The sequence below is a fragment of the Zalophus californianus genome, chromosome 9 (genome assembly GCF_009762305.2).
Source record: "Zalophus californianus isolate mZalCal1 chromosome 9, mZalCal1.pri.v2, whole genome shotgun sequence".
NCBI classification, from domain to species: domain Eukaryota; kingdom Metazoa; phylum Chordata; class Mammalia; order Carnivora; family Otariidae; genus Zalophus; species Zalophus californianus.
In genome coordinates, this window is record NC_045603.1 from 4,222,899 (window position 1) to 4,239,240 (window position 16,342).

Here is a 16,342-nt window from a genome sequence, read left to right on the forward strand (position 1 = left end):
CAAAGATACCAGAAACCAAAGCTTCTAGATGCAGCTCACACTGTACACAGAGGAATATTCATACTTTAAAACACATACTTTGGGAAAGAAGAATAAAGAAAATAAATGAGCTAAAAATTTGCTTCAAGAAATTACAAAAAATAATAAAACAACCCAAAACAGTGAAGGAAGAAAAAAAGATTAAAAGCAAGAAGTTATTAAAATTGAAAGTAGTCATAAAAAGAGAATACTGAGATCCGAAATGTGACTTCAAAAAGCTCAGTACTGACTAACCTTTGGGAAAACTGATCAAAAAGGAGAAAAGGCACGAAGAACAAAGACATTAAATTTTCAGAAATGACAAAGAGGACATGGCCATGGATCTTGCAGACATCAAAAAAGAAAGTCAGAAAATACTGCAAATACCTTTAGGCCACACTGTTTGAAAATTTAAATTAAATGAACAAAACCCTAGAACACGGCTAACAAAAATCGTCTCCGTAAAAAATTCAGGGAATGCCTGCAGAGTCATACCATTAAGGTCATCGAACCAGCAGTCAAAAATTTTCCCACCAAAAAAAAAAAAAAAAAAAAGATCCTAGACCCAGGCAGCTTTATTGCCCATTCACATTCAAGGAAGAAATCATTCGATTTTACACAAGTCTTCCAAAGAACAGAAGAAGAGAGAGTAGACCCTAAAACCGACTTGGTGAGGCTCACGTAACTGTGATACCTGAGTCAGAACAAGCACAGCAGGAACAAGGAAGCGAACAGAATGTAAAAAATACTAAAAATGTATTTCAAACTGAATCCAGTCACATTCAGCATGATGAAGCTGAGAGTACCCCTGCACTGCAAAGCTGCTTTAATGTTACAGTTAGAATCTGTAACTGATCACATTAACCTACAGAGGGCAGAGCCCTATGATCATCTAGAGTACAGCAGGGAATGTATGTGATGAACCTCAACACCCACTCACAGTTTCAAACAACAAACAAAACAAAACAACTCCCAGCCACCAAAGACTACAAGAGAGCTTCTGTATCTAACAAAAAATCTACAGCACACATTATAATGAATAGTCAACTGGAGAGAGAGTTCCTTCTGAAAGGGAAGGAGACAGAAATATCTGCTATCACCATTTCCAGTCAACTTTCTACCGAAAATCCAGGCCAGTAAGACAAAGGACGGCCAAACGTTGGAAGACACTAAAGTTTTTTTCTCCACAGTTGAAGTGTCATTTCTAATGTATGTGGAAAGTATTTTCAAGTGTAAAAGTTGTTTGTCTGAATTAATAAGAGTCACAAAAATTGCTGGATACAAAGTCAATATTTAAAAAGTCAACGGGGCGCCTGGGTGGCTCAGTCAAGCGTCTGACTTTGGCTCAGGTCATGATCTCAGGATCCTGGGATCGAGCCCTATGCTGGTTCCCCATTCAGCAGGGAGTCTACTTCTCCCTCTCCCTCTGCTTCTCCCCCTACTCGTGCACACACGCTCTCTCTCTCTCTCAAATAAATTCTTTTAAAAAATAAAACAAAAAAATTTTAAAAATTAAAAAATCAGTAATATTTCCATATATATAGGGAACAAGCAAAAAAGAAAAAAAATCAAGAAAGGAGGCCATATATGAAAGCATCAAAAATGTAGCTAAAAGTGACGTACAGTGCCACCAAGAAAAAAAATTCTAACACTTGACTGAGTGAAGAATTACACCATGTTCACAGATTAGAGGAATCCATTTTTCTCTAGAGATTAAATGCAATCTGAGTTTGAATCCCAACAGTGTGTGTGTGTAGGTGTGTGTGTATGTGTATGTGTGCATGTATGTGTATGTGTATAATTTTACACATCAGAGGATGTGTGTATGTTTGTGCGGGTTTCTGTGAAACTTGACACGATGATTCTATAATTTGTCACTATACAATAGCCAAGATGCTGTTGAAAATCACTAGATAAGAGGATTTGTCTTCACAAAACAGTAAGCAATTGTAGGTTAACAGTATGGTACTAGGGCAGGAATAGATAAATAGACCAACAGAAGAGAAAAGAACAAGAAACAGACTCAAACTTAAATTGGCGTGATTAATGACAGAGATGCAACAATGGATTATTGAGTACAAAATGGTCTTTTCAAAATATAACACTGGAGAGAAATGGAAATTGGACTCCTTCCTCCGCAACACAGAATATTCAATTCTAAGTACTAACCTAAATGTAAAAAAGTAAAAATAGAAAGCTTTTAGAAAACAACACTGCAGAATAAGAAAGATATTTTAAACAAGACATGCAAAATAATACCAGAGAAAACCATTAACAAACTAGACTACGTTAAAACTAAGAACACTTTTTTTCTCAAAAGACACCATAAAGAGTGTTTTAAAAACACTATGCACAGAACAGGAAGAGATATGAACACGTAATAGGAACACATAAGTGCCACAGGATTTATACAAAGAGCTTTTATAAATCAGTTAAAAAGACAGACAAATCCAATAGAAAAATGGGGGGGGGGATTTGAAACACTTAATAAAGATATCTTAAAGGCAAAAATAGAAAGTGCTCAACCCCATGGGAAAACCGCAAGATTCTACTACACTCCCCCCCGGAATGGCAAAAATCAGTCAGAAAGTAACCAAGCATTTGTGAGAATGGGGAGCAACACAACCAAAGCGTCTCTCAAGTTCGGCGCACCCCCGAGATCCCGTGAGTTCTTGCACAGGCTGGGTTTACGATGTTTCTGAGTGGACAGCAGTCACCAGTCGCGCCTCTCAGCTCCATGTAAACCCTCCACTGCCTGCTCTGTGAAAGTGAAGGCAGGCCCTTCCAATTTGTCTCCTTCGTCCGCTGGCGAGCAGCAAGTTCAGCCTCGTCTGTCCGCAGAGCCCTCGCGGGAGGAACCCAGGTACTTGGTTCTGGGCGACTCCTCTGGCCGGCCTTCCGCAGCATGCTGCTTCTCCAGCACCCAGCTCCTGCAGTGAAGTTTCCCTGGGGATGAGCTCCTGCACAGCGTGAAACCGGATGTGTCCGGCAGCCAAAAACTTCCTGAGGATGCTTCAAAGCAACCTCCCCGTGAACGACTTCCCCTGCACCCCAGAGGGTGGATTTCCAGCAAGTTCCACCAACACCGCCTCTCAGCGACTTCTCCATGCGAGAAGTGAGCCATAACCAGGCCATCTCGAAGGAGTGCTGGATCTCAGACCTGGGGAGGGGGAGTCTCTCCCTTGGACACCCATCTCAGCCCTAGCGGTACTGGCTGTCTGACATATCTACAAATCCTATATTCTCCAGCATTGTCTGTACTTCTTAGTAGTCAATCCCTGGTTATTTCAAGCCCTTGTTAGAGTCAGTGATTCTTTACGTTAAATTTTCCCTGTTCAAGTTATGGCGTGGTTCCCATCTCCTGGACATGCCCTGGCTGGCAGAGTAGACGGAGTGAAGGAAGAGGAGGAGGGAGAAGCAGGGAAGAGGGAGGAAGGGGAAGGGGCCCCACTGGGAGCAAGACAGGAGGGCACCAAGCACGGACCTTAGAACACGATGAGAGCTAAATCAGCCCGGACCAAATCAGGCGGACAAGAGACTACTTATTTCAACAAAGAAAAATTAATATATAAAGAATTAAACCACAAAGGCAACACTGAGGTAACACAGAGATTATGGCTACAGGAAATGGCTACCACCCTTGGAACTGAAGGCATGGAGGGAAGCAGGTAAGGTTCTGAGAAGCCGGAGCTGGCAGGGGCTCTGCAGGGCTGGAACCCAGGCCTCAGGGGTAAGGGGATGCCCAGCTACTGTGGGGGCCCTCAGAAGCATGGAGGACACCTCCGAGAGTGGGACTCGGGAAGGGCCCCGGGCAGCTGATGATGGTACCCCGGGGTGAGCACAAGGAGGCTGGAAGCGGGCAGCAGCTGCGGCTTTCCAAGGGAGACACGAACGGGGGGCAAGTCCCACCCTCCCTCCTCCTGCCTGCCAGCCAGCCACCAGCATCCTTTATTAGCTGACCCTAACAGAAAGCAAAGGACAGGTGTGTTTGTGGCCTCCCAGCCCTGGCAACACAATACGAAAACAGAGACAGAGGGGTGAGCTGGAGTTGAATAATGACTGCCTAAGAACCAGAACAATATCTAGCATTAAGCAATCACTAATGTGATATGCACGTGTGATTTATGTGGATTCTTATTTTATCTTCACAATAAGGCACACCGCATTATCTACATTTCACAGATGAAGAAATGGAGGCACAGAGTGATTAAATAAATCAGCCAAGGTCGACAGCTAGCGAGGGGCCCAGCCAAAACCCGGAGTGGGCTGTATGCCTTCAACACCAGCTCTTAACCAGGACAGGTGCGCTGAAAGAAGCCAGCTAACATTCGTACGGTTCCCATGGGTAGAGCAAGGCTCATTGGTGAAATATTTAAAATACTTCTGTGCTTTGTGGTAACCAGACACGACCATGAACCCCTGCAGGCCCACCCCTGTCCCAGCCCCTTCCTCAGGACACACCCCATACCTAAAAGGCCACTGCCTGACTGAGCCTCAGCCTCCCAGGGCCATGCCCCACCTATGCCTGGCATGCATGCTGAGGTGTCCACACCCGCACCCTACTGTTTGCTCACTGATTTTGAAGTGGTTCACATCGGGGCCAGGGCAGCCCATGAGGCGCAATGGCATGTGATGAGATCCCGAGTGGAAAGAGACCAAGACACTTCTGGGGAACCAAATACCCACATGAGTACAGCATCAAGAAGCGAGCGATGAGGCAAAGACGCAGGAGTAATAAAAGTACCTAACACTTGCTGAGAATTTACTAGGTGCTAGACAGTGTGTTCTAACCGTGTTACCTCATCTAACCCCCACGACAACCTTAGGAGCTAGGCATTAATATGCCAGCCCTTTTACACAAAGCTCTAGGGATCACCTCACTTGCCTTTGGGCAAAAGCAGCAGGGCTGGCAAAAACCAGAGGTGGCTCTTCCCCCCGGCAGGAATCCAGGCCGATCAAGGAAGGTAAAAAGTTACAGGAGAAGGAGTTGAAATGGAAGATTCTGCTCCATGAAAGGATCCCCATGGGGCAGCAACCACAAGGCAATTTTAAGAGCAGGACACTTCTGAAGTTTTTAAACTTGCTAGACCTCTGCTTTGCTGGAAGAGGGGTGGGCCTCCTGGTGCAGCCCCAGAGCTCCAGCCCTCCATCCTCAAAACTCTCCTGGGATCTGGCCTTCCCTTCCAGGCCTATCGCCTAACCCCTGCTAAGCCCTGGCCGAGCACAGAACGGGCTGCACCCCTGATACCTCAGAGGCAGAGGAGTTGTAAAGATTAAGAAGGAAGAGATAGGTGATGTGCCTGTGCGCATCACTTGCTCACAGTAACTCAGCAATCACAGGCTCAGAGAGTTCTGGAATTGTGGCCAAATACGGAAACACTGAGATAAGAATACTAAGAAATACAAAGACAAGAAAATGATGAACCAAGAACTTCAAAACTGAATTACCATTACAATCTAAAAGAAGCAAGATACAAAACTGCAGGCACACACTCATTCCCATGCACACAAATACTGACAAAGGACTAAAATAGGCAAGTGTTTGTCTAAAGCAGCCTGCATATACGTGATGACTATTTTTCTTTCCCCTTTTCTGAGTTTTTAAATATTACAATGAAATTATAGAAATTGTTTATAGTGAAAAGTTATATTCCCATTTTTAATCTTAAGTCACAATTTAAAATGACAATTTATATTTTTACTGAATAGTTTAGAATATTAACACTCAAATCCTTGTAGAATTTAATTTAACACACACACACACACACACACACACACACACACACACACACACACGCCAACAATGTAAGTTGGTCTGAAAGCCAAGTGACCTAACAATGATTCGGGCAACTAAAAATTAGCACTCTGAATCAGAATGCAATTCCAGGAAGGAAAAAGTTTAAAGATGTCCCAGCAGCAAGAAAAGAAAACTCCAAACAAGTACTAATGACAGTTTACTTTTACCAAACAGCTTATCAAGTGATCTGTGTAAATACTGCAAATGTTACAAAGCCCCTCAAAAGTCTCAACATTATTTTTAGATTAAAAACAATAAAGGCCAAAAACAACACCAATAATTCAATTAAAATAACTCATGCTTGTGTTTACATAAAATTCGATGAGCATAATATATCTGTCACACCACTGCAATTATTCTCTGAAAATAATACTCTAAATATTACTTTGACAATGTAATTACAGTTTTTACCTGAAGAGTGGTAACAAAACGTTGGCACAGATACACTGCTAAAAATCCCCCAAGAATAAGGTTCTCACAGAGAAATAGTCACAACACAGCACGGGCACTTTATTAAGAACCAGAATCCTTTTAGAAGGCTTGTATTAGGCTTGAACGAACATACTATAAAATTTTTTTAAGTTTCATTGTAGAATCCAAATTTCACTGTGGAATTCCAAACAAATTCAGGAACATTGTGGACCGCCCTTTTCAAGAAAAAAGTGAAAAACACTATTTAACTTCCATTTGCCTCCTTGCCTCAGTAATATCCATCCAACTCTGCCTACAAACACACGTCATCTATGTAAAGCTGACACAAGTGGAAAGTAAAGACCTACATCAGGGGAGAGATGGCCCATGTTCATGGACTGGAAGACTCTGTATCATTAAGAAGGCAAGTCTCCCCAAGTGGATCTATAGATTCCACCTAAATGCTAGTATACACAATATAGAAATAACTCTTAAAACTCAACAACAGGGGCGCCTGGGTGGCCCAGTCAGTGAAACATCTGCTTCCAGCTCAGGTCATGATCTCAGCATCCTGGGATGGAGCCCAGAGTCCAGCTCAGCAGGGAGTCTGCTTCCCCTCTTCCTTTGCCCCTCCCCCTGCTTGCACACACTCATTCTCTCCAAAATAAATAAATAATTCTTAAAAAACAAAACAAAACTCAACCACAAAAAGGCAAACAGCCCAATTAAAAACTGGGCAAAGAACTTGACGAGACATTTCCCCAAAGAAGATTTACAAATGGCCAAAACAAGCACATAAGATGTTCAGTATCATTAATCATGAGGAAAACACAAATCAAAACCACAATGAGACACTACTCCACAACCATCAGGATGACTATAAACCCCAAAAAAGGAAAATAAACACCGGCAAGGATGTGGAGAAACTGGAATACTATACGTTGTTGGTAAAAATGTAAAGTAGTTCAGATGCTAAGAAAAGTCTGGCAGTTCCTTAACAATTTAAATAGGAAATTGACCCGGCAATTCTACTGCTAGGTATATACCCAAAAGAACAGAAAACTGGGGCTCCAATAAATATGTATACAGGCATGTTCAGAGCAGCACTGTTCTAAATGGCCAAACAGTGGCACCACAGCCAAATGGCGGAAACAACCCAAATGGTGGAAACAACCCAAATGGCCACCAATGAGTGAACGGATACACAAAATGTGGTACGTGCACACAACAGAGTATTATTCAGTCATCTAAACAAACGAAGTATTGATACCTGCTACAACATATGTACACTCGGAAACACATTCTGCTTCCTTAAAGAAGCCAGACAAACAGGTCCCATAATTCTCTGATGCCACTTACATGAGAAATCCAGAACTGGTAAATCCATAGAGACAGAATGCAGGGGAGGGAAAATGGAAAGCAGCTGCTCAGTGGGTAGAGGGTTTCCTCTCGGAACCATGGAAATATTTGCAATTAGATGTGGTGGTTGCACAACATTGTGAACACTCTCAAGGCCACTCGGTTGTTCACTTTAAAGTAGCTACTTGTACGCTGCGTGAATGTCATGTCAGTAAGAAATATATTCCTTAATTAAATACAACCGCAGCTGCCAAAACTGTAAACCACTCTGACACACCAACACAACACAACACAACACAACACAACACAGGTGTATGAATACATGCCCTCTAGCTGGTGAAAAGCCGGGCCACCAACCACACAACCAATTTCTCCATCAGTGACAAACTGGGTCGTAAAAAGTGTCAGAAATCGGCTCCTTTAGGTTTTTTGTTAGATCACGGACTTGCTTCAGTGAAGAGAACATCGATCCCGTGAAACCGTGTTTTATCACATAAACACCACACTCTTAAGTCTTTTGTGGCTGATCCGGGATGGAGCAGAGCAGCCCAGGGAGTCCATAGAAGGCAGGAGGGCACATAATGTGCTGACGGAAGGACGGGAAGCAGAGGGAGGGGTAATTTCAGGAGACGCGGCGCTCAGTGGGTGTGCGGGGATGAGGTTCACCGCGCCAAGGAAGGGCTGGCTCGCTCTGGTGGCTCTTTAATCACAGTACCCCATGCGGTGCTTCCTCTCGGGTGTCTTATTTAGGAATACATCATCACCAGGGAAACCCTCTTCTGCCCACCACGGCGCTTTGGCACTGCCAGTAACACACTATCCACTACATCAGTATTTTTCAGTAATTATAAAATGCAGTACGTTCTGAACTCTTTCTGAATTACCATACCACACACAGACTTCAAAAATAGCGGCTTTTCCATGTGACAGGGAAATCTGGATTTTACTGCTGATTTTTCATCCCCCAATTTGAGCACAGAGACTTCTGCTATATCATAAAATGGAGCTACAAGAAGATCTTTAAATGTCTAACATCTTAAAAACACTCTCCCACTAAACCCTACACCCTATCAATTTCTTGACAATACCTGAGAAATTACCGCTGTCCAAAAAAAGGCAGAGCAAACACTTTGTGTGCAGAGTCGAAGATGATCTAATTAATTCAAGAGACAATTACAGTTTCCCAACGGAAGAACTCTAAATCAAGCAGAAAGATGCAGGAATTTTAACAAAGGAGTTTTACATGAGAACACGAAGGAATCACAGAATAGAAGGAGACTAAACCAAGCAAGCAGCACCTCTGACAGCTAATGTAGCCACCGTGCTCTGTGCCTCTGTTTCTCCACCTGTGAAGAGGCTGCCACCTCGAGTTCCCTAACCTGCCTTCCAACAGCAGGAGGTATATCAACGTGAGGGAAGCAGGCCTCACTGTTTAGAGTCAGTGAAGGCACTGAGAGCTACACGGAAATCAGTTTGTAAATCAGATCAGATTTTACAAACAGCTGCAGATTTCTCCTTTAGAGGAAGCATTTGTTGGATTATTATTAAAAAGAATTCTTCTAACCGACCATCTAGTACATCGTCTTATAAAATGGGACATTTACATTAAGATTTTCTTATTTAAAAAATAAATAAACAAAAAAATAAAATAAAATAAAATAAAAAATAAATAAACAAATAAATAAAAAGATTTAATTATTAAATGATTTGGGTTTGCCCATAAGTGTTTCAAGTCCTTGGATAAAGAGGTCGTATGTTAAAGTGCTGACTCTTATGATATCACGATAATAACCCCTGTCCAAAGGACAAGTATGGATGCTAATAGTTTAAGAACCAAAAACATTCACCAAAAAGTGTAGAACAGCTTCCTGGTCTTCAAATTAAGAGGCCTGATTTTTCTCTTAATCCCTTATCAACAGCTATGAACAATCAGAGCTTCCTTCCCTCTTGGTCACGCCATATACTTCGCTTATATTTAGTGCGGACTCTTCTCACTGCATTGTAAACACACAGAGGCAAAGACTCTTCTGTCTGCTCTTGCTCACCGTTGGGATCACACCCAGCACCGAGAACAGGCATGCCACATCCACACGAGTAATACAGAGACGCTGTATTACTTTCCAAGGGCTGCCCTAACAAAGCACCACAGACTGCTCGGCTTAAACAATGGGAATTTATTTTCTCAGACTTGGAGGGTAGAAGTCCAAGATCAAGTGGTGGGCAGGGCTGGCTCCTTCTGAGCCCCTCTCCTGGGCTCGCAGACGGTGGTCCTCTCGCTGTGTCCTCGTCTGGCTGTCCCTCTGTGTCTGTCTGTGTCCTCTTCTTATAAGGACACCAGCCATAATGGACTAGGGCCCACCTGTAGGACTCCATTTTACCTTACTGATCTCTTGAATGGCCCGATCTCCAAATCCAGTCACATTTTGAAGTAGTAGGAGCTGGGGCTCCACCATATGGATTTAGGGGAGAGTCGGGGGGCATAACTCAGCCCACAACAGAGCGAGGAAAGGAAGTTGTGGCAACTTTCTCTTATGCTAATTCGCTAACATCACTAAATAAGTTTCTCTGTATCATGAAATACAAAACATTTGCTTTAACTCAAAGTTGTGGTTTTTAAATCCTTTTCAAAGGTACAAATAACCCATGAATCACAGTACCTGTCAACAGGGATTCCTGTTCAACCCGCAGTTCACGAAAAAGAAGAATCAGATCAACAGTGACGCCAATTGTATCCAAGTTCCTATAAAAGAGTTTTTTAAAAAGACAAAGTCAGACCCATTAATTTTCTTGAGGCTGCATTTCAAACGATGATCCAGGGAATGGAGCTGCAACTACTGGCTCACGGCGTCTGTGGTAAACAGAATCGTGGCCCCTCGAGCTGTCCGCATCATAATCTCAAAACCTGCGAATGTGTTACCTCCCAAGGCAAAGCAGACCTCAGGGTTGTGAGCAGATTCAGGATCTTGAGATGGAAAGATCAGCCTGGATTAGCCAGTGGGCCCAATGGGGTCACAAGGGTCCTTAAAGGAGGAATACAAGAGGGTGTCAGAGTCGGGGAAGGGGCCATGAGCCCAGGAGTGCAAGAGGCTTCCAGAAGCTTCTAGAAAAGGCCAGGAAATGGATTTTCCCCGAAAGCCTCCACAGGGAACTCAGCCACGGTGACCCATTCTAGCCTTCTGAATTCCTGAACCAAAAGATAACAGATCTGTGTTGTTTTAAGCCACGGAGCATTTGGTAATTCGTCACAGCAGCAGGAGGAAAGTAATCCAGATTTGGGGTAGCAGAAGTAGCAATGCTGCTGCAGATAAACATCTGAACATGTGGGAGCGGCTCGGGAAGTTGGCGGTGGGCAGGGGCCAGAAGAACAGTGAGCAGCATCGGAAACGCTCAGACGCCTTCACAGGCTGCTGGTGGGCACGTGGACGCCAAAGGCAAGGCCAGTGAGGGCTCAGAAGGAAGTGAGGAACCTATCCCTAGAAACTGGGGAAAGGGGGCCCTTTACCCACAGGGGCAGAAGCTCAGCAAAATGATGAACTTGGATATTGAGCTGAGCACATTTCCAAGCCCCATGCTGAAGGTGTCAGCTGACTGCTTCCTGTTGCATCTAATAAAAGGCCAAGGGGAGAGAGAGAGGAGATGGAGAACCAGGTCTTGCTTCGGGAAATTCTCAGTCTAGCCAGATGGCAAAAGATGCTAAAACTGGGATAGTCCCTGGCAAGAAAGCGTGCTCTGCAGAGAAAGTCAAGGGGCCAAGAGGACAACCTTTTGCTCACGCCTAGGAAGGATCAAAAGGTCAGAGTGTTCAGTCCCAGGGCAGGTGGGGCTCTTTGAACAGATGACGGTGGGACTCATTCCCCTCTGTCATCTCGGCGGAACCCAGGAATGGAGATGGGGTTATCCAGGAAAGCTCTGTGCAGGACCCTTTTGTCTAATCGTGGGAATCCCCATGACATACATGTGAGAGCCACAGCGTTGTTGAAAATGTTTTACCAGGAGAAACTCTGCCAACTTGGACAAAATGCACAGAGAAAGGATGAAATTTAAAAAAAGAAAAAAAAAGTGTCAGACTCCCAAAATTCTATAGGCAGGAAGTAGACTGATGGAATGACTCAGGTGCAAACACATGCTCCCTTCGGGAAAAAAGAAGGGTGACTCTGAGGGCAGGGCCAAGGGCACAGCCTCAAGCCCCAGACGATTGTTCCCAGACCTTGAAACCTAGCTGACATTGCTTTGCTTGGGATCAGTGATTCCTCTTTTGCTTCTATTTTCTCCTCTTTCAAAGGATAATGTCCAAAATGGTTATCCTAGGCCTGCCCCCAAACTGCATTTGGGGAGCAGGTAACTGGTCCGGTTTCACAGGCGCACCGATAAAGTGGAATTCTACCCCAGGATGCACACATCCAGAGTCTGACCCATAAGTAATTTACATGACTGCATAATGAGATTTGGGACTTTTAGCTGATGAGATTCTGGACTCGAGTTGATGCTGTCAGGGTAAAAAATGTGGGGCCTCAGGAAGGGATGAATGCATTCCGCACACGGAATCTTTAGGGGCCACGGGGGTGGACTGTGGTGGGGAGAACAATGGCATCACCTAGGCAGAAATGTAGCTTGGGCAACCGGTTCGCATCTGAAGTGGGGCCGTCTTACGGGACCGAGTCCTTTAAGTTATGGGATCTGATGCCACTGACCCCAGGCAGGTGGTGTCAGAACGGAACTGAACTGCTGGACACCCAGCTGCTGCTGAAGAATCAAAACTGGTCAGAAATATCAGAAGAGACTTTTTAGATATGATTAAATTAATGGTTTTTGCAATGGGGAGATCATCCTAGATTATCTGGATGGGCATCATGTAATCCTAAGAGTCCTTAGCAGGGGGATGCAGGAGGGTGGGAGACACAAAGAGTCACTGGAAGACACTCTGGTGTTGCTTTGAAGATGGAGCCGTGAACAAGGGATACAGGCAGCCTCTAGAAGGTAGAAAAACAAGGGAATGGATTCTCTGCTAGAGAGAGAGAATCTCTACTACCAGCCCTACTGGGTCTCTCACTTGAGGTCAGTGAAGCTGATTCTGGACTTCTGACTCAGAACAGTAAGATAATAAACCTGTTGTTTGAGCAAGCCACTATGTCTGCAGCGATTTGTTATAGCAGCAACCGAAACAGCTCCCTACCTTCACTTCTCCACTCGAATCAGAATTAAGCCAAGACATTCACTCCTTAAAGAACAATAGGGTCAGGGGTGGTGCGGACACGGGTAGGCCCTCTCAGCCTTCCCCAAGGCCAGACGGTCAGAGAGAGCCACTGCTCCTTTGTTCTTTACTTGTAAGACTGGTAGGAACAGTGGCTCAGTGCCTGCCCCCCAGAAGATGGCCCTGCCAGAAGACAGCTGATATTTCATCTGCCACAGTATTTTTCTTGCAATGTTTGAATTTTTATAGTTTGCATATCACTTGTACACTCAGAAATAGAAAATAAAGATTAATTGCTAAGAAAGTTGTATTATCATACACTTTTATTGCACTAGCGTTCCCGAGGGGCAGAAACACAGTTACTGAGCAGACCGTGGGCACGGCACAGGAGGCAATTTGCATAAGTAATCTCATTTAAAACGCCCAACAGCCCTGGGTGGGAGATACTGCTTGCCCTGACTTCCAGAGGCGAAGACCAACCAGTACTCAGGAAGGTCGAGGCCCCAGTTCAGGGTCCCGTGGCCGTTCAAGGGATGGAGCAGTCACCCACAACAGGGTCAGCAGGTGTGTCAGGGCAGTTATGACAAGCGATTCTGAGCTGAGCTTGGGAGTCACCGAGAGCATTCCCTGGCTAGTCTACCGTTCATAGAGTGAGGGACTGTCAGACAAGTTCCTTAGCCCGAGTCACACTTTCTTCTTTTGTGAAAGTGGAAAAACAGTAGCATGCTATTTCTTGGGTTTGTTCTAGAAATAAAACAAGACACTGCAGTTAAGCCCTGGGAACAAAGCCTCGTGTGGAGGGCAGGCCCACCGAACGCTCGCTTCCTTCTCTGCGAGGCTGGCAAGGCACAAGGGCACGTTTGCCAGCCCGCAGTCAAGAGTTTCTGTTCTAAGGCTCTCCTCTCCCTCCCCCATCACACCGGAGGGGATCCCCTGTCGGGAAAGGGACAAAAAAAACTAGCCTCCGCCCCTGGCTTCGTTTCGAGCACATAACTAGTTATGTTTTAAAATGCTAACTATGATTAACAACATTATTAATGTTTCTCTGCATTTACCTGCAAATGGACAGCAGGGTCTGCTTAGTATTGAAATTAAACAACCCTGGCATTTATCCCCACTCTCCTTTGATCTTAAAAATCTCATTCATCACATCAAAGCCTCAGGTATAAGACCGTCTAGGCAGCAAAGGGGGTCCCTCCATTGGCTTCTGGACCAGCCCAGCTTCACCCACCACAGCAGTGACAGAGAGGCCTGGAGGCTCCATCTACATTCAAGTCCAAGAAAGAAAGGGGAGCGTGCTCTTTGTGGCTTCTGACTTCATCTCGAGTAAAAATTTGTAATAAAAAGCAGATTCCATTAAATCAAAGAAGAAAGGTGCTCAGTTCTGGGAGGAGAGAGTAACAGGCAAAAGAACAAAAACGGCACCTAATAATTCTCTCGTTTATCTTCTTTCCTCCTTTCAGAAACATGAGCCTTATAAAACAGGTAGAAGGAGAGCTTGCAACTGCACGATCTAAGCAAGTTTTAAAACAGGTCGTCTTAGAGAGCTGTAAGACGCGTTCCTTGTTCAAAGTGTTTAAACACAAGGCTAACTAATTAAAACACTAAAACTAATTAAAACATTTACAACTAAGAAAAGTGAGGTCCAGAACTGTGTATGCCTTTAGAAAGGCAGAATCTAGGATCGGGTAATCAAAATTAAGTTAAAATCACCATGCCATATGTCTATAACCAAATACCTCAAAACATATTAGAAAGAGAAGAAACCAAAATAACCCTTAATGTTAAAAACACTCTATTATATGTCATATCATTTATATGCTCGCCTACAAGTGTCCAGTGGCAAGACTGCAGAGCATTTGTCCGCTGGAGATGTAATCCTAGCCTTGTGGTTACCGCTGGGTAATAATACCATGATGCCAAAACTATTTCTCACCGATAAACCTATACAGCAGACCAGCATGCACATACACAAGGAAATACAATCAAAGGTACGTATGTCACCGCAAAGAACACTACCTGATGGAATTCTGGTTCACGGAACACTCGATACAAGCATTTCGAAGACACCTGAAGCATTCTGTTATTAGCTGCAGGCTGGAGGCCAGATGCTCCACCTGGGATGGATCTCTGCAGGCCAGCTCAACAGCATGGGAAGATTTCTTCAAGATGTCCAGGACTCTTTGGAAGATAGTCCTGGGTGCGGTTTCTCTGGGGAAAAAAAAAAGGATAAAACTGTTACAAACCAGAGGGAAAAAATCTAATTTCCAAATGTCCTATTCAGAATACTGCTTACACTTATTTCTGTGGGGAGGTGGGCTAGACCTGTCTGTTCTCACTCCTTAACTTACAACACAAAATCGAAGAGCTACATACCCGGAGCGCTTAGCCAGGCACCGTTCTTACCAAACTTTTCATGTGTTATTTAAAGACAAGTGAAATCGAGGGGAATTTAAGTAACTTGCCCATATCACTGGGTTAATAACGGGCAGAGGCCCATTTCCAATAGAAGCAGTCTGACTTGGTATTCCCACCCCCTGTGACAACCCAAATACCAGTCTCAGGGGAGGGTCTATGCTTATGGATCTGTCCTTAATCAAAACAGATTATGTACAGTCTCTGTTCTAGAAAGAGAATATGACTGTGTCTGCTGCCGCCCAACATGTACTAAAGTACAATTACGAGAAACACTATTCATGAAACTGTCTGGGAGGCCAACCCGCCGTCCATTCTCTAGATACAGAGAATCCAGCAACACATGCACGGAGCTTGTGTATATATTCCACTGCACAGATGAGAAGGAGAGAGAGAGAGAAAGAAGGACGGAGGGAGGGAGACAGGGAGGAAAGGGAGGAAGGAGGGAGATAAACAGGGAGAAACACACATAGAGAAACAGAGATAGTGATGAGGGGGAGAGAGGGGGAGAGCAGGGGACAGGGCAAGCAAGCAGTGAGCAAGCGAGCGAGGGCACCCTTCCACCTAGAGTGCATGCCCAGGGGAGAAATATGAACCTGTGGCTGGTCCCTCTGGGCATCTCAGTTCCCCCATGCCTCGCATCCCGGAAGCACGGTCTGCACTGACTATCGTTACAGAGCTATGAAGGTAAGAATTTTTTGTGCAACATGGCTCCAAAATGCAAGCCAACTTCCTCATTCCATGAATCTCCTGAAGAAACAGCCATCCGTTTTAAGGTCAGAAGAAAAACTGCTGCGCTGGACAACTGGAGAGATTCTCGAAGATTCGCACCGACCGTATGAATGGTCGTGGCCCAATCCCAGCACCCCTCCCCTTCCTCCCACTGCGCCAGGTCACCGGGGGGCTGCTAGTTCCTACAGAACACTGACACCGGACCACCCAAGTCACTGTGCCCGCTCAGGTGCTGCCGGAGCCCCTCCACACATCTCTCCCTGCGCAGGGCCCAGGGACATGCCCCTCCTTGAGCTTCAGGACCCTGAGTCCTTGTACTGCAACTGGCACGTTTTCAGCTCACGGAGAGAGGACGTAAATCACATTATTTATCAGTGACTGAGTAACCAAATAAAACCGTGGAAGCCCAAGGGTACAGT

General features: G+C 44.7%; 1 protein-coding gene across 2 annotated transcripts in view; it reads right to left on the minus strand.

Moving 5' to 3' along the window:
• ATXN10 (ataxin 10) overlaps window positions 1–16,342 on the minus strand; it is a 162,221-nt gene that overhangs the window by 125,824 nt on the left and 20,055 nt on the right. The window contains exons 1-3 of one of the 2 annotated variants that reach the window (XM_027592737.2): window positions 15,788–15,825; window positions 14,796–14,987; window positions 10,243–10,325 (exon numbers count right to left, since the gene is read on the minus strand). In XM_027592737.2, the coding sequence (XP_027448538.2) occupies window positions 10,243–10,325; window positions 14,796–14,987; window positions 15,788–15,810 (298 nt within the window). In that variant the 5' untranslated portion in view covers window positions 15,811–15,825. Of the gene's footprint in view, window positions 1–10,242; window positions 10,326–14,795; window positions 14,988–15,787; window positions 15,826–16,342 lie in introns of those variants that run through there. The other variant, XM_027592736.2, reaches the window with a different exon arrangement.